At 47.1% G+C, this 27,243-nt stretch overlaps 3 protein-coding genes across 13 annotated transcripts in view; all 3 read left to right on the top strand.

The window, feature by feature from the left end:
- The first annotated feature begins 1,904 nt into the window (after positions 1-1,904).
- ITGB1BP2 (integrin subunit beta 1 binding protein 2) lies at positions 1,905-5,646 on the top strand. Its single transcript, XM_040614351.1, has 5 exons — positions 1,905-1,966; positions 2,902-2,972; positions 3,211-3,313; positions 4,654-4,773; positions 5,213-5,646. The coding sequence occupies exons 3-5, from the start codon at positions 3,212-3,214 to the stop codon at positions 5,294-5,296; spliced, it is 306 nt and encodes a 101-aa protein (XP_040470285.1). The 5' UTR covers positions 1,905-1,966; positions 2,902-2,972; position 3,211; the 3' UTR covers positions 5,297-5,646.
- A 940-nt stretch (positions 5,647-6,586) lies between these two features.
- LOC121097394 (rho-related GTP-binding protein RhoG-like) lies at positions 6,587-20,811 on the top strand. 5 transcript variants are annotated; one of them, XM_040614348.1, is made up of 4 exons: positions 7,061-7,160; positions 8,041-8,165; positions 14,435-14,505; positions 16,377-20,811. In XM_040614348.1, exon 4 carries the CDS (start codon positions 16,398-16,400, stop codon positions 16,971-16,973), a length of 576 nt encoding a protein of 191 aa, XP_040470282.1. In that variant the 5' UTR covers positions 7,061-7,160; positions 8,041-8,165; positions 14,435-14,505; positions 16,377-16,397; the 3' UTR covers positions 16,974-20,811. The 5 variants fall into 5 exon arrangements, with proteins under 5 accessions (XP_040470281.1, XP_040470282.1, XP_040470279.1 ...); XM_040614347.1 differs by lacking the exons at positions 7,061-7,160; positions 8,041-8,165 and adding an exon at positions 6,587-6,819; XM_040614345.1 differs by lacking the exon at positions 8,041-8,165 and having other exon boundaries at positions 7,071-7,160.
- A 105-nt stretch (positions 20,812-20,916) lies between these two features.
- The window catches only part of TAF1 (TATA-box binding protein associated factor 1), a 32,423-nt gene continuing 26,096 nt past the window's right edge, over positions 20,917-27,243 (top strand). For 3 of the 7 annotated variants that reach the window (XM_040614242.1, XM_040614239.1, XM_040614238.1), the window contains exons 1-8: positions 20,917-21,067; positions 21,171-21,288; positions 21,756-21,872; positions 22,842-22,961; positions 23,392-23,633; positions 25,686-25,904; positions 26,341-26,559; positions 26,745-26,946. In XM_040614242.1, coding sequence (XP_040470176.1) covers positions 20,942-21,067; positions 21,171-21,288; positions 21,756-21,872; positions 22,842-22,961; positions 23,392-23,633; positions 25,686-25,904; positions 26,341-26,559; positions 26,745-26,946 — 1,363 coding nt within the window. In that variant the 5' untranslated portion in view covers positions 20,917-20,941. Of the gene's footprint in view, positions 21,068-21,170; positions 21,289-21,755; positions 21,873-22,841; positions 22,962-22,981; positions 23,086-23,391; positions 23,634-25,685; positions 25,905-25,933; positions 26,206-26,340; positions 26,560-26,744; positions 26,947-27,243 lie in introns of those variants that run through there. The other 4 variants (XM_040614245.1, XM_040614240.1, XM_040614243.1 and 1 more) reach the window with 3 other exon arrangements.

Raw genomic sequence — 27,243 nt, 5'->3', positions numbered from 1 at the left:
TTTAGCCTGGTCTCCAGTTACCAGCCACCTCCTCCAGCTGCCTCCAAAGATAGGCAAAGCCACCTCCCTGTGCCTGGGCTGGAAACTGCCGGGAAGCAGATGGGAGGTCACAGGCAGGGATGAGACTGGTGGGATATTTGTGGAAGGAGTGAAGGACGCTGTGAGTACACCTCAGCTATGGCGCTGCTGTGCTACAACAAGGGCTGTGGGCAGAGGTTTGATCCTGAGCACAACGCCAAGGGTAAGTGGGCTCATCCACCTTGCACTGGGGTGAGTGGGAATGCATGCCACTTTCCCAGTCTGCAGCCCAAGCTGCCAAGCAGGGCTGAGCTGAGCCCAGTACAGGCAGCCCACATGGCAGGAGCTGGCTTAGGAGCTGCCAGGCATCAGAGGTGCCTCGTGGGCAGGATTGTTCCTCATGAAATGTTCTGCCTGATCGCCCTTTTCAGATTCCTGCCTGTACCACCCGGGTGTCCCCATCTTCCACGATGCCCTGAAGGTGAGTAGGGCAGGAGCCAGGCTGCAGCTGCAGGGGGGGACCCCTCGTGCCTGGAGGGACTGCCCGCACCTGACCACTTTGTCATCTCCCGGTGCCTAGGGCTGGTCTTGTTGCAAGAAACGCACAACAGACTTCTCCGAGTTCCTCTCCATAAAGGTGAGTGACCTGCCAGCCCAAATGCACCCACTGCTCCTCTGTCCTCTCCTCCTCAGCGCTGCCCTGCCCTGGCCTGGCCCAGCCCCATCCCATGCCAAGGCTGCCCCCTTCGCCCTGCCGGGTGGGGATTTCCTACCTGCTGCCCAGGAGCCTGCAAGCAAGGGTGCTGCTCCCAAGGTGTGGGGCAGGCGGTCCCAGAGGAGGGTGTCGGAAAGGGCTGAGATCCCCCACCAGGATCCTGTGGGATGAGGACAAATTCCCCAAGTGCCAGCACAGCTGTGAATGTCTGGGCTGTCCGGGCCAGGGGGGAGGAGGCAGCAGAGGCCCAGGGATGTGAGGGAGACTTGGTGCCCTTCAGCTGCCAGGCTGGGGTGCAGCAAAGCTGAGACCTCTCTGCCGTGGCACCAGTGAGGCTGCCACACCGTCCCTGGGAATCCCTGCAGACATAGCCCCTGCCTTGGTGCGGGGTCAGAGCCCATCCCTGCAGGACACAGAGCCACCAGACCACGGGAACTCACAGGGTTTGGGAGCAGCTGCCAGGTTAGGGAAGGCAAAGCAGGCATCAGGCTTGCCTCTGCTGCTCAGGGATGCACAAAGGGGTTTCACAGCAAGGAGAAGCCCCCTGAGCCTTTCAGCCAAAAGGAGACCTCAGATGAGCTGAAGGCCAAACCAGTGCAGGAGCTCATCATCCAAGGACCAAAATCAGCTGAGAAGATGCAGCGGGAAAGACCAAGGTGAGACAGCCTCAGCTAACAGCGTTGCCCTGCCGTGCTGCTTCTTCTGCATGTGTCTTGACCTGCTGCTTCCTCAAGAGAGGCAACAACACTTACATTGCAAAAAAAAAACCACTTGGCTTTTGCTGCTGCTGTTTCCCAGCTCTGATGAGCCTAGACAACTGCTGCCAATTAAAGTATCCAGGTCTCTGGAGCAGGCACTGGAGAAACTGAACCTGTCCTCCAAGGACGAGTCACCTGAGGGCAGTTGCACAGGTAGCGATGAGCTGATGGGTGGCAGTGGGGTTGCATGTGGCAAGTTCAGCATGGGGTTTTGCACGGCAGGTTCAGCACGGGATGGCAGGTGTGTGCTCAGCCACCTGCAAATCCACAGAGCTGCACCTCGGAGGTACATTGCAATGGGCTGTGCTCAGGGGCCGTCTGTGCGAAGCTCGGGAGCTGGGAGTGGGGCTGTGGGGAAGGTCGGGGGCAAGCATGGATGGAGTGTTCCCCAGGGTGAAGCTGTGTTGTTCTCACAGGGGAGGCGGCTGCCCAGGTGAGAGCTGGCAGCACCTGCAAGAATGCAGGCTGCAAGGCGGTAAGTACCGGGCAGGGTCCCATCTTTGCACGGTCTGTGCCACATGGCCAGGAGCATTGCAGGTCTGGTGCGGTGGCTTGTGTCCCAGCTACCATCAGGTGTGGGGCAGGGTGCCAGGTGGGTTGGAGGTGGCAGTGCCCATCCGCTCCGTATGCTCCTGCTCATCCCATCCCTGGAGTGGCTGCCTCTGTCACCTCCCAGCCATGTTCCTGCAAGAGGCTTCCAGATTCCTGGACTAGTGGTACATTTGTGTTTCACTGCTGCTAATTGCTTGCAATGAAATATAGCACATGTTCAGGATATGGGCCTATAGGTAAAATGCACGTAGAATAATTCCCACCTGCATTTAATTAACACAGCACAGCCCACTTCCTATCTTGCCCCAAGACTGCCTGTCTGCCTCAAGGCACTTGGCGAAGGGACCAAGCTGCAGGAGGGCCAGCATGCTTGGAAAGCAGCAGGGAAGGGAGCAAGCAGGGAGCAAAAGGTGGGAGGTGGATGAGGACATGAGACTGACATGCTCTGGGAAGGAGGGAAAGGGCAGGATGGATAAACAGCCCCTTGCACCTCAGAATGTGTTTCTGTGGTGTGCAAACTTGCCCGTTGTCCCTGTGCTGCCCAGTGGCTGGGCTGGGACCAGGCTGTGTTTGGGAGAGGGCATATGGAAGGGCTGCTGCCGTGGTCGGGGGGATGACACTGGGGTCCCGGTGCAGGTGGGGTGGCTGCCTTGCTGGCAGGGAGCAGAGACCGGTGCCAGGCTGCCAGCTAGGCATAGTCCCAGAGGAGGTCCTCACAGATGCTGGACCCAGTGAAAGGGTGATGCTGGGCATCGTGCTGTGCCCTGTGCAGGGATGGGCACCAATGGGTGGATGCCTGGCTGTGCTGTGCTGTGCCAGAGGCACAGCCAAAACTTTCCTCTGCTTCTTGCTCCACAGATCTACCAGGGCCCAGAGAGCAACACAGAGGTTTGTGTTTTCCATCCTGGCATTCCTGTCTTCCACGAGGGGTAAGAAACAACCTCTTACCAGGGAGCAAAATGACCCTGCTGAGGGCTGAAATTGCTGCATTGCAAGGCTGGGTGGCCTCAGCCGGTGCAGTTGCGGGTGACCCCCCGCCCCCAGCAACAGGTGGGCAGGGGGAGATGCTGGTTCCGAGTTCCTCTCCCCCGCCACCCTGAAGTCTGCTGTGGTCCCCTCTCCTGCTCCCGTGGGTGCTCCCTGCTCAGGTCACCCTGCTCTCTCCAGGATGAAGTACTGGAGCTGCTGCAAATTCAAAACGACGGACTTCAGCACCTTCCTGGAACAGCCGGGCTGCAGAACTGGGAAGCACTGCTGGACAGGGAAGGGGGTAAGGGGGCTCTTGGCAGCAGTGACTTGTATGAGCAAAGTGCCATTACTGGCACCTGAGGAGTGCTCCTTCCCTGGCTCTGCATTCACACGGGTTTCTGCATTTAATTCTCTTAATTTTCATAATTGCTGACAGATGACTGTGCAGGGTTTGAATGCTTAATCTTCACCCATCTGCTGTTTAAAATGCATCTCCCTCATTCACAAAATGTGTCAGCTCTCAGCCCCAACGGGCAGATGTATGATAGGAAGCTGAATGAGGCAGGAGCTGGCCCCAGGCACAGCGTAGCCAGCGCTGCAGGCTGCTGCACAGGGGGAGGCAGCTAAGCATGGGAAAAGCCTTGCAAAACACACCAAAAGTTTTGAAACGTGAATGCAGATGACTGAATTTGGTTTTAATGAAGCTTTCACTCTGCAACTGCTTCCGAGGAGGGACCTCATCTACAATAGCGACACAGTGGTGTGGCAGGGTAGTGGGGCGAAGACCCCAGTTCCCAATATTTAGTGTGTGCGTATGCATGTGCAAGTTTCTCCAGGGAAGCTCCTGGCTGGAAACAGGCTTGAGCTGGGAAAGTTGCAGCAAAGTGGCCCAGGATAACCCTGAAAGTCTGAGTCAGCACTACTCTGAGCAACACCCTCTGAGCCCAGTCTGTTCTTTATCCTGAAGAAGAAAACTTATAGTGAATGTAAAGGAGGCTGCAGTGAATGTACTGTTGTGATGCAGATGGTTTGTGCTAATTGTCACCTGAGTTTGGGGCTGGGGTTCCTCCTGTGGTGTTTCTCTGGCTGGTAATGTTGAGGGCTGCAGTGGGTCTGTCTCCTGGTGATGCTCAGAAATGTCTAGTGGAGCCAAAGTTGCCTGTGGCACAGATAAGGTGGGATCCCGTGGGAGAAATGTGAAACGTGCCCCTTTGGGGCTCATCTATGTGCCACATTTAACATGGTGGCATGATTCATGTCCAGCAACAGCTCCTGCGCTGCCCTCCAGACCAAATTTCCTGACTGCATAGTGCCTGTGAGCTTGGGCATAGGAGAGTGACTCTGGAACAAGAAGGGGGATGTCTCTGGTCTTAACACCTCCTTCTGGAGCAACCCCAAGCACAGCACAGATGCCCGATGTTGCATGGGACAGCTTGGCAGGGGCTGCCCACCATTGCATGAATGATGTCCCCTCAAAAACCTGCATGAAAGGCAGAGTTTGATCTTGCTTAGCTGATGCTAACCTCAGCCAGTGCTCTGTGAAGATGTGTGAAGAAGCATCCTCCGGCACAGACAGCCCCTCTTGTTTTGGGGTGTACTTGGGCTAGATGCCATGCCGTGATGGATTCCTCTCCCCAGCAGGACAAGAAGGCGGTGTCAAGCCGGCAGGACTGGCACCAAACCAGTAGCCAGGTGGTGGTGACTGTCTATGCCAAGAACCCCCTGCCTGCCCTCAGCAGCGTGAAAGCCAACCGCACTGTGGTGAGTGGGGTGGGCAGGGCTGTGCTGGGGATGCACACTTCTGCGGCACCTGATTTTGGTGAGCCAACAGCCAGGAGCTGGCACTCATTGATAGCCTCTTTGGTCTGCTGCTGCACTGCCTACCTGCTGTCCCCAAGCTGACAGCCCAGTGGCTTTGCTGCTGCTACAGCAGCATCTGCCCTACCACTCTGGCTTAGTGGCTTTCAGCCTCAGTGGGTGGCTCTGCTGGCCTCGAATCCCTCGACTGGTGGCAGAGGTGAACCTGGCATGCTCTGATGGGGGTGAAATGCTCCCAGGTGCTGAGGCCATTGCAGGGCTGTTACACTGGAGCCAGGACGTGGGATGCATTACAATGCTGGAAGTCAGCTGCATTGCCCCAGGGAAGAGCTCTGGCAAGTGTTGTGCTATCCATTCAGATAATTTTCTGTTGATCTTTCAGCTTGAAGTTCATGTCATCTTTGAAGGGAATAAGATTTTCCAGACAGAACTAGATCTCTGGGGGGTAAGATCCTGTTTACTTTGATTTCTGTGTGCCAATAGTCTCTGTGGGGCCGGGCTGCAATGTTGTGAGGCAGCCTGTGCTTGCTTTTGCTCCTGGGCCAGGTCACCCAGGTACCAGCATTTATAGCCATCTCTGCTAGGAAATGCCTTAGGGGTTGTGAGGAGGGCTGTTTCGGAGGCTGCTGGTGGCTGCACCAATCGATCCTGCACCAAGAACAGAGCTGTAGGTCGCTGCTGGGTCTGTAGGTGTGCTGGGTTTGGTCCCAGACTGCCCCAAAGGGTCTTTGGCCCAGCAGGTCCCTCTCCCCTACTGCAGCCCTGCTGTGCCTGCAGGCAGGCGGTGGCGTGAGGGGGAGACACAAGCTCTCTTGATTTCTCAGCTGCTTGCTGGCTGTGGAGGAGCAGTGAGACTCCGGAATTTGCATGTACATTTCTTGGCTTTATTTCTGGGGTGTGCTGCCTGCGCCTGCGGCAGCCGAGCGTGCCGCTGGGTGCGGGTATGGCTGTGTCTCAGCGCAGCTCGCTGCCATGGGGAGAGGGCTGTACCGCAGCTGTGTGCGTGGCTGTGGCTAGCTGAGCTCTGTGCCAGCACCCAGCACTGTCGTGCTGCTCAAACGGAACACCCTGAAGCTCAGCTGGAGCCCGGGTTTCATCCCGCTCCATCTCTTGGCTCATTTCTTCTCCTCTGGTAGGGCTCTGCCAGTAAGGGAAAGGATGAGCACATGCTCCTTGCCCTCCCGTGCCCAGCTCACCGCAGCTTTCCTTCCCTCTGTCTAGGTCATCGAAGTAGAGAAAAGCTTTGTGACCATGGTCCCTACCAAGGTGGAGATCACGCTTTGCAAAGCCAACCCTGGCTTGTGGGCCAGGCTAGAGCACCCCCAAAGCAGGTTGCACTCCTGTGACGGGCAGGAGAAGGAAGCTGCCAACGCAGAGGAGCCCGGGGCAGTGCAGGAGGAGGACTCAGATGACAGCTTGAGTTGGTCAGAGGAGGAAGATGAGGAGCTGGAGATGGGAACACCGAGCAACTGACAGTCAAGTGCTTCAGCAGCTGAGCGGTGCTGGCTCCTGAGCTGCTGGGGACCTTGGCACCAGCTCCGGAGTAGCAGATCCAGCCCTAAGCCACATGCACGCTGCAGCGTGCCCTCTCCCCCGTCAGAAGGGGCAAGGAATAAAAATCCAGAGCAAAGGTTATACTTTGAAATTCCTGACAGGCGCTTAAGAAACACCAGTGGGCCGAGCCCATGTGTCTCTCCCTCTGCTGCGCCCGGCCAGGGCAGGACAGCGGGAGGAGCCCCCGTGTCGGCACCTCGGGCACCGGGGAGCCACAGCCCCGTGTTCCGCCCGCCCCTGGCACTCCCGGCGGAGCAGAGATCCGGGGCAGCCGGGTGCGCGGGCTGGACCCCCGCCGCCTCGCTCCCTCCGTGACGGGGCTGCGGCGCCGGGCCCGGGGTGCTGGAAGACGGGACGGCGGCTCGAGGGAAACGTCGGTGGCTCCGGAGGGACTCGGCGTCCTCCTCCGCAAAGGCCTTGGCAGGGGAGAGGCCGGTACCGACCGAGCGGCGGGGGACCAGGAGGCCGGGGAAGCGGGGTGTCCCCGGAGGGGTTTCGGTTCTGGCGCCTCCCGGCGCTGCCCACCGCCTGCAGTGCAGCACTCGGGTACCGAGCCCCGAGCGCCGGAGCGGGCCGGGCCCGCCCCCCGCCCCCCGCGGCGGCGCCCCCTGGCGGGCCCTCCGGGCATGGCGGTGGGTCACAGGGCGCCTGCGCGGCGGCGTGCGCGGGGCGCGTGCGCGCGGCGGCGGCGGTAGCGGCAGGGGCGGGCGGCGGGGTGCGGCCGGGTCGAGGGTCCGCTGCCGTCCCGGGAGCGGTGGCTGCCGTCGGCGTGAGAGGTGAGTGCGGGGCCGGCGGCGCGGAAGGGCGGCCGGGCCGGGGGGCGGCGGCGGCGCGGTGCCGTGGCGCGGTGCCGGGCGGCGCCCCGGGCTCCCCACATGCGGTGGCGGGCCCTGAGGGGCCGTGAGGGGACCGGAGGCGCGCTGGCCGCGGGCCCGGTGGCGGCGTGGCGGCTTCGGCGGGCCCGGGCCTCCCGCCTGGCTGCGCGCGTGTCTCCTCAGCGGGGCGGGCGGGCGGCGGCCGGGCGGGCGGCGCTGGGCAGGAACATCCCCGCGTCCGGCCGCGCCGCCCTCGCTGTCAGGGGGCGGTGGCCCGGGGCCGGCGCCGGCCTCTGCTGGCCGGGAGCTGCGGCGTCGCCTTCCCGGGGGGGCTGCTGGCCCGCTGCCCGCGGCACCTGCCCCGCTGGGGGGCGGCTGGTACCGCGGGGTGGAAGGGCGAGCCGGGGAGCGGCGGAGCGGCCGGCCCCAGCCGCAGGGCGTGTTCGCTCCGCTCGCAGGGGCTGCGGGGGGGGGCCGGTCCCGGCTCCTGCGCTCGGCGGTGCTTGTGGAGCTGAACGTGGCCGGGGAGCCCGAGGGTGCTGAAGCCGTAGGGGAGGGGGGATGTTTCGGAACAAGCTTATCTGTGGCCCCATCTCTCACCCAGGGACGTGGGGGAAGCCGGCGTGGCCCCGCGGGCGAGTCCTGCGCTCCCCTCTGCTGCGGGGCGAAGGCTGGGCAGGGCTGTTCCCAGCCAGGCCCGTGCTGATCCCTGTTAGGAGCACTGTGACAAATTTAAGGTGACCTCTGCTCCCAGCAGATGTAATAAAAGGTTGGCATATGATGATTTAGCCTTTTCTAAAGGTTTCTTGTTTCAGTGCTGAAAGTGAATTTTCCTTTACAGGGGTATGTAAGAGTAGTCATACTTGGTTTACTCTCTAAAAGCTGCCAAATTCTGGTCTGGGGAAGAGTAGAGCATGGTGGTGACCTAGAATACTCTTGAGTGCTGAAGGGTTTCAGGAGTTACAGGTATTGTTGTCTCATTTACCAGCTGCTACAGAGCTCTCTTTCATAAGTGTAACGGTTCTTTTCTTGAGTCCTGTGAACTTTCAGTATTTGTAACATCCTGTACTGAGGAATTCCTAGCTTAACCTCAAACCCTGAGAAGCAGCACTACCTTTTACTTGGTTTGAACCTCCGTCTTTCTGATTTAATTTGATGTCTCTTTGTTCTTTTGTTAAGACCCAGTGAATTGTTGGTATCTGTTTACTCTTTATAAACACTTGTGATTCCCATCATATTTACTCTGAGTTATAAAAAAAGCTTTAAACGCTTTTGTTCTTTACGGGTATCCTGTGCTTGCAACATGTGTCCTGCGCTAGAGTGCGGTGCTCCTTGTGCCAGCATCACTAGCTGTGCGCTCTTTGTCCCAAACTTACTTTTTGATTTTAAAAAGTTTACATTCTTCCTGTGTCAAATGTAAAATACAGAGCCTTAAAGGCTGTTTGGCCAGTTTGCCAGTGTTCAACTGCACACAAGTTTTTCTATAGGGAGCTTATGAGACGTATTTGGCGGTTTAGCTTACAAAAAAAAAGAAAAAGATGCTTTTAAATGTTCTTTGAAGGAACTTTACTGAGATCTTGGAAAAACAATGAAATATACAGTTTGCAATTAGGAGGAGGAAACTGAATACACAGTTTGATTTGCTTACATGATGAGGCTGTGATTCTTTTGGAGTCTGAAGTGTTTTCACACTGTTTGGTATCACATAAAGATCCATGCCTTTGCAAGGTGTATTTTATTTTTCTTTTTTTTAATTTCCCTATGACTGTATGTGTAAATCTGGCAGACTGCTACGACGCTCTTTGTCGCTGGTAACTTCTGCTCGCTTTTTAGAAATGCAATACGTGATGCAAACGAGACTGGCAAGTATTGCAATATTGTTGTGCACAAATGATGATACAATATACGCTAAGTGCATGCTTTAACTCATGTTTTAATTGTATCAAAAATATTTAAAGGTACTTTTGAAAACTGTTGTTGATTGACCAAGTACATTTTTTGTTTGGCTGGGTTTTTTTACTCCGTAGTGAAATCTGTAGGCGGCAGCGTAGAAATCAAAGGGAATGAAAAACGTGTTGGGGCTTTTTTCTCGAGGAAAAAGCTTAGGTTTTCCTGGTATACACGTTGCCCTTCAAATACAGCAGTGGCTTTGTTATGGCTTTTCTTAAAAATAAAGAACATTTGGAGTGCCAGGTGACAAAAGATGACGGGAAGATAGACTAACAGGGTTTTTTTCCACCTCAAACAGGAATCAAGGGTGCTTTAACTGGATTTATCATTCATCCTGCAATGTGCTTAATGTGCCTCTTCACAGAACCTCATGCCTGAGGTACTGTATTTTTTTTCCTTTTAGCCAGCATAAGGCTAAATAAGGCCTTGACAGAATCTGTAAAAGCTAGGAAGGATATATGTTACTCACTTTTTATGGACTGACTGTGATACCCAGGACCTCTGCAAGTTGCTTGTACCACCCAGGAGGTGTGTAGTGGATCTGGGCACAGAACCCTGCAGTCTCACCTCCTAGTCTTAGACCTTTACTGTGTTCACCCTCGAGGTGTGTCAGGGTCACTTGTGTTCAAATAAATGGCAAAGGGTGGCTGTCTTGGTGAATCCATGCTTTTGCATGGGGTTGCAGAAGGAAAATAAAGTTTAATACTCTGCAGCTTTTGATTAAGGCAGGATACATGTTATGTTCATATACTGGGGATTCAGGTATCTACTGAAGTCCTAGTTTTTAGTTTCTGTATAGCTGTATGGGTGCACCTCGGCGTAGTGTTATTTCACAGCTGTGCAGCTGTTCAGGTGCTTGTTTCTAATGCCCTTTGGGTATGTATTATCCAATAAACATAATCTTGGATTCATAGAATTTAAGGTCATTGATATTTGGTCACTAATATTGTTGCTCTTATATAAAATCTGGAGTATGAGTGGCCGTAGTAAGAGTGTTGATGCACTGAGGTTGAGGTGCCTGAATACCTCATGTAGACCACTTTGTTTTCACTGTGGTTCCCTAAGAAATACTGCTTACATGGTAAATCTTATGTGTGTTTCATCCCAGGAAAAAAAACCCCAATTTTAAATCAATAAACCCAATTTCAGCCTAATTTGACAAGGGTGGAAGTTTCAAAAACATCATATAAAAGGTTTTGGGTGGTTTCTTCTATTTCATTGGAACAGCTTTTTGTGCCAAAAGGGATAAGACCCTCCTAGCATTCACACTGAGGGAACAACCAGTGAGAACTGCACTCTTGTTAAGCATCAGTAATGTGTGCATGGGAGCTGAAACTCTGATCAGAGCTCTGCAGAAAGCGAGGTTCTTCACTCGTGTTCACATGGACCTCTGGATTGTGGACTGCTATGCTGCTGAAATCTGGCTTGGCTTGGGTTTTTTTTTTGTTTTGTTTTTTTACAACCCCCCCGGGTGCCACTGTGTTTTGCTTCTCTTGCAGGTATATGGCAGGACAGAAAGTGGTGTGAAAACTTTGAAAGGCACTGAGAAGTCCAAGTAGGTCATTCCATTGCTGAATGGTATTAGGGATGAGGTCTCCTATTTAACTTTTTTTACTCTTTCTTGGCATGCATTCTAAAAGTCTGGCAGTTGTCTATTCATTTGGCGCTTGCCTAAAAACAATGGTGAGTAAGTTGAGCTGTTGTGGAATGGTAACACAGTCTTGATTAAATTGCAGGGAGCCCTTTTATTTGTCAGGTCTGGTGGCTAAGCTGCACACATGAAAAAAATTTTAACTCCTTTGCATGGGTGAGGATGGTAGGATATACTTAGAACTGCCCCACCCACCCAATTCAATATTGAAAGTTTCTGCCTGACTTCACGTATCAGGTGGACAGAGTGAATCATCTCTGATCTAGTTTTTGTGACTGAAAGATGAGCAATTAAGTCATTTAGATATCTTAACTTCTGCTTGCTCCTGATAAAGCAGTATCAAACTTCTGAGCCTGCAAGACATTGATCAAAGGTGGTGGCTGAACAAAACAACACAGCTCAGTACAGGTGATTTTGGCTGAACTCCTTGTGTGTTTTCTGCTAGTTTTTGGCCAAAACAGGGCCATATCCAATCTGGAAAGACAGATATGGAAGACCTGACAAACTGTGAAAATGGGGTTATCAAAGAGCAATATCAAAACTAAAATCCACCTAACAAAGGGACATCTGGTGTTAACGTAGCAAGGGCAGAGACATACCCTGCTATGAAGTAATTCCTCTGCCAAGAATTTTTCGAAGTGCAGGAAGTATTAAAAGCATAAATCTAGAAAGCCCCAGAAGAATTCAGGTTCATGTTTCCTCTCTGTTTTCTGTCACTGTTTTCTCCCTTCTCTCAGCAGACAGGGAACTTTCCTTCAGAAGTGTTAAAGAAAGGATCTAGAAGTTTTTTCTCTTCTACAAAAAAATATTGATGCAACATGAAGTTATGATAGCTTTGTGAAGAGGGGAAGTGGAATCCAAATAGTGAATTTCCCCAGCAGATTTCTGGCTGGGTAACAGGAGAGCGAGCTGTCCATGTTAATAATACCAGAAAATACGTAATTAGGTCAGAACAGGAGCAGCTCTCCTGATGATGTCTCAACATGTCAATTGAAATCTTGCACATTCCAAAGGAAGTGCCAGGTGTGCAGGCAGTGAATGCAGACTTTGTAGTATCTTTTGAGAAGGAAACTAACTCAAACAGGAATGCCAGTTTCTCACAGGCAGTGATGGACAAGATAGAAATAACTCTAATTACATATTTTTGCTCAACACTTCTTTATGGGGTGATTGGATTTGTTTTCTGGTTTTTTATTCTTTGAAAATTATTCCCATTCTGCTGTGACTGATAGAACTCTTCATGTTCTGATGATCTTAACTGTAACAGAAGTCCTTTCTCTAAGCAACCCAAATTACCTTTTACTACTGTAGACTTTCCATTCACTCCTTTTTCTCGCTGAGTAACATTTAAACTTGGCTTTGAAGCTTATGCCCAGCTTTCTGTTTCTAAATTCTAAGTCTTGTTTTTAATGTGTTGACATGTTAATCTGTATTTTTTTCAGTTCTTGTTGCCTGTTGTACGTCGAGTTTTTCTCTCTAAGGTTTTCCCCAAAAATTGTTTTGAAGTTCAGGAAAAAACCCGAAAAAACCAAACCAAACCCAAACAAAAAAATCCCAGACAAACCCTAAACCAATTTTCCTGCTCTTAATAATGTTTGTTGGTAATTTTGTTTTCAGAGTATGTTTTTTTTTTTCCCCAGCATATATTTATATTCAAATACCATGCATCGCCAAGTTCAAGGGTGCTTGAGAAACAGAAAGATTTTTCCATGCAGATTTCAACCCCAGCTTCTTGCTATCTTATGAGAGTTTTATTGCTAGGCAAATTGTTTACAGGAAAAAATAGAGATTTCATACTTTTTGAACAAAGCGGTATGTGGATTTAATAGAAAAGGCCTGATGGCGGTAATATTGTTTGCTTGGTTGTGTCTTGCATTAATAAAACCTGTGTCTTCCATAATGTAAATCTTTAACGAAACTACACCTGCTCGCAGTGTACAGGTTTGAGGGGTATAGGAGCTTCTTTCTACTCTTTTTTTGCTTAATTTGTCTAAATTTTGTTTTTCAGTACTACAACACGTGTATCCTGGTGTTATTTTTTTCTCTGGTATTGTATGTGCCGCACATGATTCCTTTCAGCTAAGACGACCTATTTTAAAGGAGCCCTGCAAAAAAGCATACTTAAAAGACTACAAGCTCTAATTGTATTTGTGTAGTTCATACTTAGCCTGAGGCCTGGCATGTTTGCATGGAGTTATTTCCTATTGCAAATGTTGCTCTTCTAAAATCCAAGCCTTAGTGAGGTAATTCAAGATACTAATGCTGTGAAAGAGCATGCATGTTCCAGGCTTTTTTGTTACCTTACTACTGTTCTCTGCATCGAAAGCTCTAATAACCTGTTAAAGCCCCAACAACACAACCCTTGGGTAACATGTTTCATTAGAAATCTTAAATCATGTTGACTAAAGCTATTTTAACTGCTGATGGGTATGGGATACATATGGCTTTGTAGTTTACCAATATATGAAACTGCGTGTATCGTCTTGCAATATGGGTGTGATGACCCTCTGGATATCAGTGCCTGGTGTGTGCAGGTAGGGGTGAAATTCTGGGATACCCTGCCTTTCTGTGAAAAGCTCTGGACAGAAATGCATAGAGGTGAAAGCTCTTGGGGGAGCTCGTGGTTTTTGTTTTAAAGAGAGGTCTGTTTCCAAGTCTTTGCCACTTTTTTTATTTTAGGAACTAGGCATATAGAAGGCTTTGTATAACTTGTTTTCCGTGGCATTTTTGTTGCTATAGTTTGAGTTTTTATTGCATGTTATAAACATGCAGAACTTTTTTTTATAAAAAAGCAGAACCAGCTGACTTAGTTCTGCCATCTCTGTGATGCTACTTCTTACTGATCAAAATAGCAGTCTGTTGCATAGGTAGTTAATTTGGAAAATAATTTCTCCCCTGGAATTGTTGGTTACCATGAAGGTTTCTAGCACAGCATCTTCCGATACTTCAGTGGTTTGAAGTAAATGCAGGAATTAAGCTTTAAAATATCTCTGTGCTGCAGTCCAGTGATGATTTGGCAGCAGTTGCAGTGTGTGGTGTTCCTCCCCCATGATTCATTTCCACCATATGCTACCACTGGCTTGGTTGTACCAACACAGTTGATTGTGGTACTTGTTGGTAAACTGGATGAAACAACTCCTCACCCTTTTTCAGTGTGTGGTCACAGCTTAGGAGGTGGCGTGCTACCTGGGTGGGAAGGGGAAACGTGGTTTGGAAACTTCTGAAGGCAGCCTTGCTGCTGGAGAGACTGTGGCAGTGTCTCAAAGCAGGTAGTGATCTGCCCTACATGGACAGCAGCAGTAGAGACTAGGATGGTGAGTTAACAGTTACATCTTAAGGTACAGCAGTGCTATAGTATTAAAATACACCTGCCTTTCTGTCACTGTTTGCTTGTAGCATTAGACCCTTTGTGTTCAGGAATATTATGTTGTATTGTATGCTGCCAGTAACAGTGGTCAACCTTTATTAATAATACAATGCTAAAAATGTTGAATTTGTGACATTTTACATAGTTTTATTTTACAAGGGGTTTCAATTTTGGGGTTTGCAAAATGCCTGAAATGTTTCTAAGCCTCTAATTTGATAGACCTTTTTTTTTAAAATTTTTCTTCTTTTTTTTTTTTTCTCTCCCTAGCCCTGTTAAATGAAAATCTTGGTACAACTGTTCTGGAATAATATACGCAGTCCTACTGTCAGCTTTTGATGGTCAGTGCTGTTCTTCATTTTACTGATACCTTTACAATATGCAGTTGCGTACACATCTCTTTACATTTGACTGGAGCCTTTAAATGGAGTGACTGATTTTTTTTGCTGTATGCTGAAACTCACATCTATGCCTTTCTGCCAAAGCTCAAAAGTTTTTGCCAGATTTCATTTCAGGTGATTCATGTTGTTTTAGAAATCTAATTCCTGCCATTTTCGAAAAGGGTAAACTGCTTCTGCATCTTCTTTCAGCTTGTTTTCCTCCAAATTTTTCCCCTCCGATGTCCTGCTGGGTCTTTCTGGACAAGGTTTCTGCACTGCTTCTCACCAGTGATTGGTTTTCAATAGTGTGTGTGTACATACATGGATACTTCCTTAAGAACTGCATGTTGTAGTGACCACAGTCTATATCACTGGAGTTGCCTGTTATGGCTTTGTACCAAAACTTAATGTAGTCTGTTTTCACTTAGTACAGCAGAATCATGTGTGTTCCCAGTGGGAAGACAGCAGGATATGGATATAGATAAAGACTGTCAAAAAGGACAAAGCTAAGACTTAAATAGGAATGAGCTGTTGATTTGTTTGGATGGTCTTGAAGAGAAAGTTGAAGGAAGGGGGTCTCATAAGTTTTAGAAGTGAAATACTTCACTATTTCTCCTTTTTATATGTTCCTTTTGCTATTTTGATGGGTTTGGAGCTGTGATCTTTCTGGAATATGCAGTATAGTTCCTCCCACTGTTTGTTTCTTCTCTTTGAAGCAGCGTATTTGCTGCTGGGTGCAAGTTGAGGATTACTGATCGTACCTCAAAGGCATTTGGGTGAGAAGGCAGATGCAAGTTCCTTCTTGTTCAGGCTGGCAGTGGAAGCTTTAGCATACAACAAATGACTGCTTATATTCCATGCTATTTCCAAAGTTCCTGCTGTTCATATGATGAAAATTTGGAATGAATTGAGTTTTAGGCTATATCCATTTGATTATCAAACCTACTCTTCACTTTACCAGGAAATTTGACATTTAAGTGTCAAATATCTCCTGTAACAATTCCCCAGTTTGCCTAGGAAAGCTGTTTGCTGATCTTTTACAGCATGTATTTTTCAAATACTCGGTATAAGCTTTCTTTAGTTTGGCTGAAGCCTATTAAGTTCTGCTTGTTCTGTCACTGATTAGTGAGAATAATCTGTTCTTGGCTTCTTAGAAAAATTCTTTATGTATTCTAATCTGGGTACTATGGCTAGTTATATTTCAAAGAACAGCTTTTCTGGTATGTGCTACTTTATGGAGCTTTTATCTGGTGTCCTCTAATGCAGTTTCTTGATGTCTGATTAATTCTGAATTGAGTGAATTATTATAGTAAACAGTAGCAGTGCAGCCCAGCACAAGTATTTTGGTTTATTATATAATTTTTTGACCTTTCTTTACGCTAAAACTGTTTAGGCAGGAGACTATGTAGACGAGAAGTGTGAATCTTGGAGTGTGTGTGTACAGGTGTACAGAGGTGTATGTGTGTGAACCTACAAATGACAGAGTATCTTGTTACTAGGTTTGAGGTCATGATCCCTTTCCATTTGCAGGTACCTCTAAGGACTTGTCCCTTTGCCTGTGGGAAACTGACTGGCAGTAAGGCCAGACTGTGGGAATTTGTACTTACATGGTTGGAATGCAGTCACTTGTCACGGAGCTCTCAAGTCATTGCATCTCCATTTCACTATTGTCTTTCTAGCCTGTGAGCTCTTCATAATGGCTTCTGAGACACTGAGTGTGTCTAGCTGTGATAAGAAAGTGTTAGCAACATTAAAAACACTTGCTAAAGCTTATCTTTAAAATGACTATAATTGAGTGTGCTTTTCCTAACATTTTTTCTTGCTTTGTGCAGGACTTTGTTTCTGGGTAAAGAATGCAGACTATAAAGTGCGTAGTTGTTGGAGATGGTGCTGTGGGAAAAACTTGTCTTCTCATCAGCTATACCACCAATGCCTTCCCAGAAGAGTACATCCCTACTGTGTTCGACAACTACAGTGCCCAAATGACTGTTGATGGCCGGACAGTTAGCCTGAATCTCTGGGACACTGCGGGCCAGGAGGAATATGACCGCCTGCGCACGCTCTCGTATCCTCAAACCAATGTATTTGTCATCTGTTTCTCCATCGGCAGCCCCTCTTCCTATGCAAATGTAAGGCACAAATGGCATCCTGAAGTTTCTCACCACTGTCCAAATGTTCCCGTTCTTTTAGTGGGCACGAAGAGAGACTTGAGAAATGACCTGGAAACAGTTAAAAAGTTGAAAGAGCAAAGCTTGTCTCCCACTACCCCGCAGCAGGGGACTTCGCTGGCTAAACAAATTGGAGCAGTCAAATATTTGGAGTGCTCAGCGCTGAATCAGGAGGGTGTTCGGGAGGTGTTTGCTGAAGCTGTGCGTGCGGTTCTGTATCCTGTGACAAAGAAGAACGCAAGAAAATGTGTCTTATTGTAGTTACCTTGGGTGATGGATGTTCGAAGTTGAATATTGGAGGGTTCTTTAATGAGTTAAATTGAAGATTTGCATCTTGCACTAACAGCTCTAAGCAGAAATGGTTTATGCAACAAATATTCTTGCAGTCTTACTGCTTCAGGGATACTGAAACAGAACAGTTTGGGTTCCCCCCCCCCCCCCCCAACTGAGAGGTCAAATATCTACTTTATTTCTAAAGTTCTGGTCTTCAGCTTCTCCAGGCATCACTTGGCTTCTGTCTTTATTTAGTGGAGGAAAATAGAAGAAGGGACTTCTTTGAAGCCAGACTTCTTTACTACATAGCTGTCAGTTACTAGATTTTGCTGAAAATAGCAAATTCTGATAACTTGGCTTTAAGTGTAGCTGCTGCTTTTCCCATCGCTTATTTACTGATTGAATTGGTTTTACAAACAGAAGTCTGGCTGTCCAGTTGTTTTAATTTGTCAGTTTAAAGCTTGAAAACAATTTGTTTACATGCAAAAATACCTGAGATATTACTGAGATTCACCTTATAGTGAACTGTGATCGTTTATACGCAGAGTTAGTATAAGGCATGTTTAATGCAATGAGCAGGACCCAGGGAACACCTGCATTTGTTAATAGAAGCAGGAGCTGATTTCTTCTGATATAAGGAACTTGGAATAATGATGAGTCACTCAAATGAGTGATTTTTTCATACTTTTGAATTGGAGAGGTGGAAGAGTAATTTAGATGCAGGTCTTCCATAATCATCTGAACTGAGGCTTTGCACCCTGAGAATAAAGTTAACGGTTATCTTCTCGGACTGACTGAGGTAGTTGGGATGACACTTATCAAAATGGGATTTTCAGTGTCATCCCTTTGATGAATCCCAGAGACTTGATAGCAGCCCATTTGTTCTTGAGGAATTCATTGCTTAAGTCCCTAATGTTTTTGGGGCCACAACCTGAGATTTTTACAGCAAATTCCTTTATTGGTTTTCTGGGAGAATACTCACAGAAAATTTGGAGTTTCTGTTTACAGGAACCAGAAACCCTTATTTTGTCCTGGCAACTCAATGATGGTTTCAGTTTAAGTTTTTAACTGTTAGCCAGGCACTGGATAGGTTTACCTGGACAGTTTTTCTTCCCTACTAGGTGATCAGTTATTATAAACTCTTTTAACTGAAGGTCTGTTTATGTACTTTTAAACTTTCTTTAGCAGCTTTAGTGAGTGGCAGCTGGCTTTTATTTTCAGGATGTGCACTGTTCTTTATGTGTGATTCCGGGACCAGCTGAGGAGTGAGCGCATGAAACCTTCCTTAGACTTACCCTTACAGCTTGGTGGTATGAAAGCAGCATGCTTCAAAGATACTTTGTGTGAAACCAATGGTGCTGGACTGGGCTTTGTTGTCTGAAGTTGACAGTGCTGTCTTTGTCCGGATGCAGCCTCAATTGGTAATTCAGAACTTGCTTTCTTGTGATTCCCACACATGCAAAACTGCACTGGTGTATACCCTGGGCAGAAAAAAAGCCTCATTTTAGCAAGATAGCAGAAAATACATCAACAAGGTTATTGGGGATCTTGTGTTAATTTGACCTTGCTTTATCTGATACGGGCAAAAATACCCAGTGGATAGAAACATTTGTATTTGTGCCCTGATTCCCCTCTTTGAAGAGGATGTGCCTTTCTTCAGCTGGTGTAACTGATGCTGACACTTAACTGCAACTTTTGCATATCTGAGGAATGCTCCTACTGAAACTGCAACCCATAGATTTTAAACTGCAGTTAATCCAAATACTAGTATGTGTGGCTAGTGAACCAACACTGACTTCCAAACATTGCCTGATTGCAGGCAACACCAAAACACCTGTTATGCATGATGTTTGCAGAAGCCTAGAGACTCTGCATATTTTTCTTCACCAAGTGCCATTGCCTGGAGTGTCTTTGCATCTTTTGCACTCATAGAAGAAGTGCTGTTCCAGATGTGGCTCCTATTGCAGTGCCCTGCACGCTGTGAGGGCATAGGAGTATTTCAGTGAGGTAACCTCTACTCACCACGTTCTGCCTTTACTTTAGTAGTAGGCCTTTAGTGTGGGCTTGACTCGCAGGCAGCAATTAACTCTGTGCCTTGTAATTCAAGATTATTTTCTATAGGTAAATTTCAGTAACTGAGTACATAGACTTTATCATGTTTAAAATGTATTTATTTAAGCCAGTGCATGTTTTTTTTTAATGCTGGTCAGGCCTAAATCAACTGTCTAGTTACCCTGGTGCAAGCCCATAACCTTTGCTTCATTCACAGATGTACTTTAAAAGATTTGTGATATCTTTGAACTGCTCTTAATAGACTTAATTTCAACAACAGGCACCTCTTTTTTTTTTTTTTTTTCCTACATATATTTGCGATTTTGTACCGAAGCTACTACTGTTTTAAAGTTTTTACTTTTTTACATATTCAAATCTTTGTTGTGCATCTTTTGTGGTTATTCCTAACTGGATTACAATAATTTTGTGAAGAAAACCTTTGAGCAAGTATTATTGCACAGCCCTGACCCTGTTTCTGGAGGCTCACAGAGCAGCCATCCTGGTGTTAACTGGAAGAGAGTATGGTCAGATAAAAGTCAACTACTTAATTTGTTTGAATTGATTACATTATTGATTACATCATGGTAGAACACTTTATCCCCATGTAGATTACCTAATAAATGGGTTGCACAATAGTACTGAGGAGAATAACGCAGTAATGATGAAAATGAGCGGAAAGTGAACTTTGGACTGTCAAAAACCTTTTACTGACTTTGGAGTACCTCATCAATAGCCATTTAGATGCCTTATATTTCTGTTGCTTTCTGCCAGGAGCAAAAGTCCTGCTGGCTGACAGCTGGTTTCCTCCAGCCTCTGCTTTTCATGAGAACGAGCTTCAGGAGCGCACGGATTGAATGAGCTTTTCCATTAGGTGGGCATTCTCAGTCTGTGGCTCAACCACCCCCCTCCCCCATTTCTTGGTGCATTTTATTGTAAGTAGTCCAGTGCTTCAGTCTACAATCCATTCTGTTCCTCCTGCTTTTTGCCTGTGGGCAGGTAACAAATACAGACTTCATCCAGCCCTGCAGCTGGATTTTGTCTGTTTTCAGGAGATCAGAAAACCTGGGTTAAGCTGTGCGGGTTTCCCGAACTGTTCAAGATTCCTCGGTTTATTACTGGATAGAAACCCAATGTGTATGTTTTAATTTGCAAAAGAGACTCTATGCAGAGACCGTTTTTAATCTTTCGGTTTGAATTGTTTCTGAAATACTTATGTTTTTAAATATAGCTGAAGCCATCCACAGGGGAGCTGAGCAGTTCAGGAATTCTATGTCCAAAGGATGTTACGAGGCACGCTTAAATGTCTAAGTGCTTTCTCCAGTTTACAGCTGCAATTATTTCTGTGAAATTAAAACTAGAAGAGCCTCACTGTGCTTTGTCCCCCTGTGCTAAACCTGGCTTTGTGGGAACCTTGGTGCTGCTTGGGCTGCCCCCGGGGAGGCGGCCAGGGCTCACGGGGGTCCCAACCCCCTGGGTGGGCTGCGGGGCCCATCAGCAGTGGGAGCCCAAGACTCTGAAGTGTGGTACTGATACATACACTGGCAACTTGATTTTATACTGTAAAAGTATTTGTATTACAGCTAACAGTTTTAAAGGATGATTATTATTTTTTTTTTAAATTATGCAGAATTAAGTTGTAATAAACCTTTCCTCATCTCTCTGGCTGTCGTATTAACTCACCCTGCTGTTTGTAACGCACCTGTTCTAAACGTAGTTCTTTCCTGTGGAAAGCCAGACCCCGTTTCTTAAACGCAATAAACGATTTTTCGGTGAAGGCCGGAGCCTCCGCGCTTCCTTGGGGCGGGCCGGGCCGCGGGGGGGCGCTGCGGGGCGCGGCAGGCGGGGCGGGGTTTCCCGCGGGGAGCGCCGGGGTCGCGCTTCCGCTTCCGGGTGGCGCTGGCGCGATGTCAGACTCGGAGAGCGAGGAGGAGGCGGATGGCGGCCGCGCCGAGCCCTTCTCTCTGGCCGGGTTCCTCTTCGGCAACATCAATGAGGCGGGGCAGCTGGAGGGGGACAGCGTCCTCGACAAGGTAGGGCGGTGCCACCGCGAGCCGGGGCCGGGCAGGCGGCTGAGGGCTCGGCCCGGCCTCCCGGCGGAGCCTCCCGGCTGGGACGTTGCTATGGTCTCTGCAGGAATCCAAGAAGCATCTGGCCGGGCTGGGTGTGCTGGGACTGGGCAACCTGATCACTGAGATCACAGCCAGCGAGGACGACAGCCCAGAGGCTGATGGAGCCCACTTGGATGAGGAAGGTTTGGCACTGGGGTGCCCGCGGTTACACGTAACAGGGGCTGCGGGGTCAGAGCTCTGCTGGGGAGGAAGAAACACACCCGGGTCATCTGGGGCCGCAAGGAATGTTGTGGTGGTGTCTGGTCAGAGGGCCTCTGGCAAACGCCTTGCCTTCTGCTTCTTGCCAGAGTGAATCCCACGTTCTCTCCTGGTGACTTTTGCACTTCTTCTCTTTCTTTTTTTAATATATTTTTATTTAACTTGTTTCTCCTTGGTTACCAATCTTTAGGGTAAATTCAGAGCTCTTGAAGCTTTTGGGTGGAACAAGGGGAAGAATACTCTGATGGTTATCATCATGTTAATCAGATGGTTTTGTTCCTCTAAGAAAAGGAAGCATAGGAAAAAAATCATATGTACACGGTGAAGTCTGAAGTTAGCAATATATATATTTGGATAAAGTTTTGTGTGACAGGATTTGTTTTCTTCCTAGGCTGGGTTAAGAGCACAGAGGATGCTGTTGATTATTCGGATATTAATGAAGTGGCAGAAGACGAGAGCCGTAGGTATAAGCAGGCAATGGGCAGCCTGCAGCTGGTTCGAAGACCAGGTAAATGGGATTCACGTTTCAGCTCTAGCTGTAGGAGGTATTTTGGGGCAGCAGGCCCTGACAGTGCCTTATACAGCTAACGTCATGCCTTTTCACTCCTTGCTTCAAGAACACAATGTAAGGTTTTGTGAAACGGTGTTCATGGGATGCAGCCACTGCCTGGTATCTTACTTTTTTAAAGAGTTAGTTCTTCAGTAAACTACGCAGAAGAGAAACCAGGATCCTCCTTTTGTTCTGGGATCCCCTGCAGAGAATATTCAATACCTGCTCATGTTTATAAGCTGTTCTTAGGAAGAGGGTTATGCAGGAGGCCAGGTGCTTCTCAGAGATACTCAAAGATAGACATAAGGTCCTGATCCCTTAGAGAGTCATTTCAATCTTAATATCTCTGTTCTGTTTTACCTTTGAAATCTTGTTCTGAAATGACCTGAGAAGGTACTTAGGTTCTTTTGTTGGTCCTAGGGATCTCTGTCTGGCCTAGAACAGATTTTCAAAAACATGTAGCTTTTCCTTTTCAGTGGCTGCTAGTGTAAATGCTAAATCTTTGCGTATTCCTTAAAGCTGGCTTATGCTTAACCTTTCTGTTCATATATTGTGTTTAGTGGGATGTAGTGGTAATTTGGTCTTTGTAACCACATTTTCCTTGCTGCTTTAGCAGCTTTATTTGCTCTGCAAAGTGTGAATAAGGGAGGAGGTAGCAGGAAAAAAAAAAAGTATATTTTAAGTGCTTCAGTCATCTTTCTGTTTTCTGTCAGTTTGCCTTTTTCTTTCCTTCCCACTCTTTCTTAAATTTCAATCTTGCAAATAAGTTTGTGCAGGAAGCCAAATTTGTAAGTTTTGCATCTAGTTACAAAATGAGAATGGTCTTCTCATCAGGTTGGGACAGGTATGAGGCAGTATAAATGGGAAGGGAGCCTGGTTCCCTTTTATTGCCTGCTTAATATGCAGTCTTGTCTCCTGACTGGTTAGATGATGATGAGGATGATTACGATGCTGATTGTGAAGATATTGATTCCAAGCTGATGCCGCCGCCACCACCGCCTCCAGTACCTGGAAAGAAAGAAGATGAAAAGGATGCAGCATCCACTGGTGAGTGAGGACTTTCTTTCTAGCAATATGAATGTCTGAAGGAAGCAAACACTGCTGTTTAGCAGTTTGTTCTGCGGCAAGCACCACACGTCGTCACAATTCGCTCTGCAGACTGCATCTAAAGGTGGGTCTTTGTTCTGATACACAATGTTACAGGACTGTCTGAAACACAGGGTGAAATATTTCCAGTGATAAAATACTGATACTGACAATGAAACTACTTTTTTATCTCATCCTCTCAGTTGTGGCTGGGAAATTCACCTGGAACGCTTAGGATAAAATGAAAGGTTAAACCAGTATGGTACTCGTAACACCTGCAGAGGCTTAGTTTTTGCATAACTTGGTATAAACAGTAGATGTGGCATTATGGGATTGTACTAGGGGACAGGGAGGAAACCTGTTTGTTTATAAGGTGCTTGTTCTATTGTAGTATCTGAAGATGGAGACGGTATCATTTTGCCCTCCATCATTGCTCCTTCCTCTGCTGCCTCCGACAAGGTGGATTTCAGCAGCAGCTCTGATTCTGAGTCAGAGATGGGACCTCAAGAAGCCAGGCAGGCAGAATCCAAGGAAGGCAAACTCACACTTCCTCTTGCAGGAATCATGCAGCGAGATGCTACCAAACAGTTGCCAAGTGTTACAGAGCTCTTCCCGGAGTTTCGACCAGGCAAGGTATTGTAAGAGATACGTGGAAGTGACAGAAACTGTATCATGCAAGCCTCTAAATATGAATGAGATAGTATTAAGGGTATGTAGTAAGTAATTGCATAGATGTTCTTGCTCATCTCAGTATTTTCTTTATTTTCTGTGTGCTGCTAATTCCAGACAGCTGAACATGTAATGCCTTTCCTGCCATTTGCAGGAGCCTCTTAAAAAGCGTCATATAAATCAGGGTGTGAAATAGTATGTTGCTGTTCTGTAAGACCATTGCACAGGCTGTTGCTTTGTGAAAATTGTTTCTTTGAGGTAGTAGGGATTACTTTTGCCAGATGATTAAAAACCATAATGCTAATCTGTCTGCTTTCTGGCTTTTCTGGCAAAATATTTGCTCCTCCTTTCATGCTGTCCTGAACTTGATGTGCTTTTCCTGAAACAATTTGTGATTTGTATCCGTTAGTTAATCCTTCCTCAAAACTGCTCTGAGTGTGGATCAGAAATTAGCTCAATAACAAACTGGTTGAAAGAATGATTGTTCTTTGCACAAAGCAAATTCATTACAATACTTTCCTAAATGCTCCCAAATAGCAAATGTAGTGGATGTATTTCAGTAATGATTTTGAAAGTTTCAAAGCTGCAAGAGGAGAGGAAAGGTGGGAGGAGAAGGAGAATAAAGGTGAGCTTACAGTTGCCAAGCAGATGGTTGTGAGCCAGTGTAACTTGGTTTTATGTGTGCGTCCATCATAGGCCTTGTGTAAGGAGCTGAGCAGTTTGCATAATTAAATGTCATGTTTTAATGATTTAGCTAACTGCTGTCTATTAGAAATCTAGGTGAGGCTCTAGCACAGAAGTTAGCCTTCTGGATGCTCTCTTGGCTTTTGCAAATTTGATGTTTCCTGTGTTAATGTATTCTCTATCAGTTGACCTGTTCATTTCTTTGGTCCTCAACATATAATGTCGGTGTTGAACACGCCCAGTGGGTGTAGGAATCAGTGCAAGCTGTTAATGCTGAGTACTTCTCGTAATAATTCATGAGCACCAGAGCTGGCAAAGACTGAAATTCTGTAGATTTGGCTGTGACGATTGATGTCTAAGAATGTGCGTGTTATTGTAGCACTGTTTTTCTGGAGGAAACCACTTAAAATAGCATGTGGAGAAGCGGAGTTTTGTGTTTCATTTAAACTGTTAGCAGCTAAACTATGTCTGAGACCTTTGCCCTTTGTGAAGGGTTATTGAAAATGGCCAAAGGGTTCAGAAGTGATCTAGGGGAGTTTCGGGAAGAAGGATAACGTGGATGTGGGCAGAGATAGACAGAGTGATCATATAAACATCGTTTCCCTTGGGGATCAGTGGAACAGATTAACAGGGAACATTAATAGGATGTCTCTTTACAAATCTTTGATTCTAATTCCTGTTGCCTAAATCTGTCAGTTTGGGAATAATGCTTTCCCTCTTTATAAGAGTGTTCTGAAGAAACCATTGTCAGTGCTTAAAACCCAGCGATCTTAATTGCAGAAGAAACAGAAGAGAAAGTTTGTCATTGTCATTAGTGCAGGTTATGGAGGTATGGAGTTATGGAGTATGCATATAGGAGAACTACGTTATGGTGGAAATAAAAATGCATGTTGCTTAAAAATCTTGCTTTATATAACTTTCTTCTAGCTTTGTCTCTTTTGCTAATAATTTTGTCAGCTCTTCTTCAATCTCCATGTGTCTTTCTGAAGGTTGTGGATTGTTCAAAATGAAAATAATTATTTCCAGGTGGTGTCTTGCCACATGCCCAATATGTAAAGGCAATCTTTCTTCCCTCTGTTGAGTTTTCTTGTGTCTGAAGTTAAGAATAAATCATTTTGAAAAGGAAGGACTTATCAAACAGATGGATCAAAAACATTTTTTTCAAGTATAACCAAGAGATTGTTCATTGCATCAGCAGCTGGGATTGTAGTACAGGCCGAGCTTCTGAATTTCAGGGTGGTCTCTTTTGTTACTGCTTTTCAGGTGAGGGAAAGACAGACAAGCATTCCACAGTGGTTTTTTCTCTGACCCTCTTGTTTTTTTCTGTTCTAGGTGCTGCGTTTCCTGCGTCTCTTTGGCCCTGGAAAGAATGTTCCATCGGTTTGGCGTAGTGCCCGAAGGAAACGCAAGAAGAAACATCGGGAGTTGGCCCAGGAAGTGCAGATGCAGGAGGGTGAAGTTGTAGTTGAGAGTGGAATGGAAGGAAAATCTCCTTGGGAATATGAGTTTGCTGCTCCTCCCCCTCCTGAGCAGTGCCTTTCAGATGATGAGGTGGGATATCTGAGACTCGGAGAGGGTCGCCAGCTAGCACTGGGGGTAGTAGTGGATTGGACAGCGACTTTTAGGGTAAAGAGCTTTTCCTCTAAAATAAAACTGGAGGACAGGGTTGGCTTGTATTTCAACTGTGCAGAAGCTCTTCTCCAGATACTAGTCAGTGACTTCAGGTGATTGCTTCTTACTGAGAAGGCTGCATCCATGGTACACGATCAATAGGAGAGCTTATCCTCTTTGTTTCAAGAAGAAATCTCTGTGTTCTTGGAAGTCTAATTGCAGAACATGCTTAAGGCAGCTAGTAAGTATGGAAAAGCACTTCTGAGAAATACTTTTCTCCTCCGAGAATAAGCTGAGAAACTTGGAAGGAAGAAATCTCTTACTGACACTTAGATAGACCATCAGTGTAACCATTTCCTCCTTTGCTGTGCTTCAGATTACCATGATGGCACCTGTGGAATCAAAATTTTCCCAGTCAGCTGGTGATACAGACAAAGTGACAGATACAAAGCCTAAAGTGGCAGAATGGCGCTATGGCCCGGCACAGCTCTGGTATGATATGCTGGGGATCCCTGAAGATGGCAGTGGATTTGATTATGGTTTCAAGCTGAAAGAGAAGAAAGAGCAGGAGGTTAAAGGACACGCAGATGACGGGGTAAGAGGGGAACTGTGGGAGAAGGTGTGGAGATGTGTGTGGCTCTGGGGATTGCTGCACAGGGAGAGCTTGGTGATGGGCCGGTGGGTGGTTGTGTACCATGCAGAATGAGTTTTAATTTTCCTGCTTTAGTTTGATGTCATAATATCAGTGCAGGTCTTTAAGTAACTATTCTTTCCTTCCAGGATGCAGGGTTGATGGATGAGAAGGATGATCTGCTAGCTGATGAGCACTTCCTCATGGTGACACAGCTCCAATGGGAGGATGATGTGATCTGGAATGGAGAAGATGTCAAGCACAAAGGGACTAAGACACAGCGGGCAAGTTTGGCAGGCTGGCTGCCATCCAGCATGACTAGAAATGCCACTGCATATAATGCACAACAAGGTAATCAATCGTCTGTTATGAATTGTACTTGCTGTACCTGAGCTGACTCATTGCATGCTTTCATCTCAAATACAGAACATAATTCTTCCTGTCAGGGAATGTTTTTAGGCAAGATCACAACTCCGCTCAGAATTCTGAAACTTTCTTTCTTTCCAAAAACAGGGTAGGTCCCTTCTGTTAAAGAAAATATCAGCTCTGGCTTTCTTCTCTCCATGTGAAATACCAGATGCTAGATACTTCTACATTAGTTTCAAGCAATGCTACGTTTAGGATATTTGCTGTTTATAGGCCAATGGA

The sequence above is a fragment of the Falco naumanni genome, chromosome 14 (genome assembly GCF_017639655.2).
Source record: "Falco naumanni isolate bFalNau1 chromosome 14, bFalNau1.pat, whole genome shotgun sequence".
NCBI classification, from domain to species: Eukaryota; Metazoa; Chordata; class Aves; order Falconiformes; family Falconidae; genus Falco; species Falco naumanni.
This window is presented reverse-complemented; position numbering and strand designations above follow the sequence as displayed.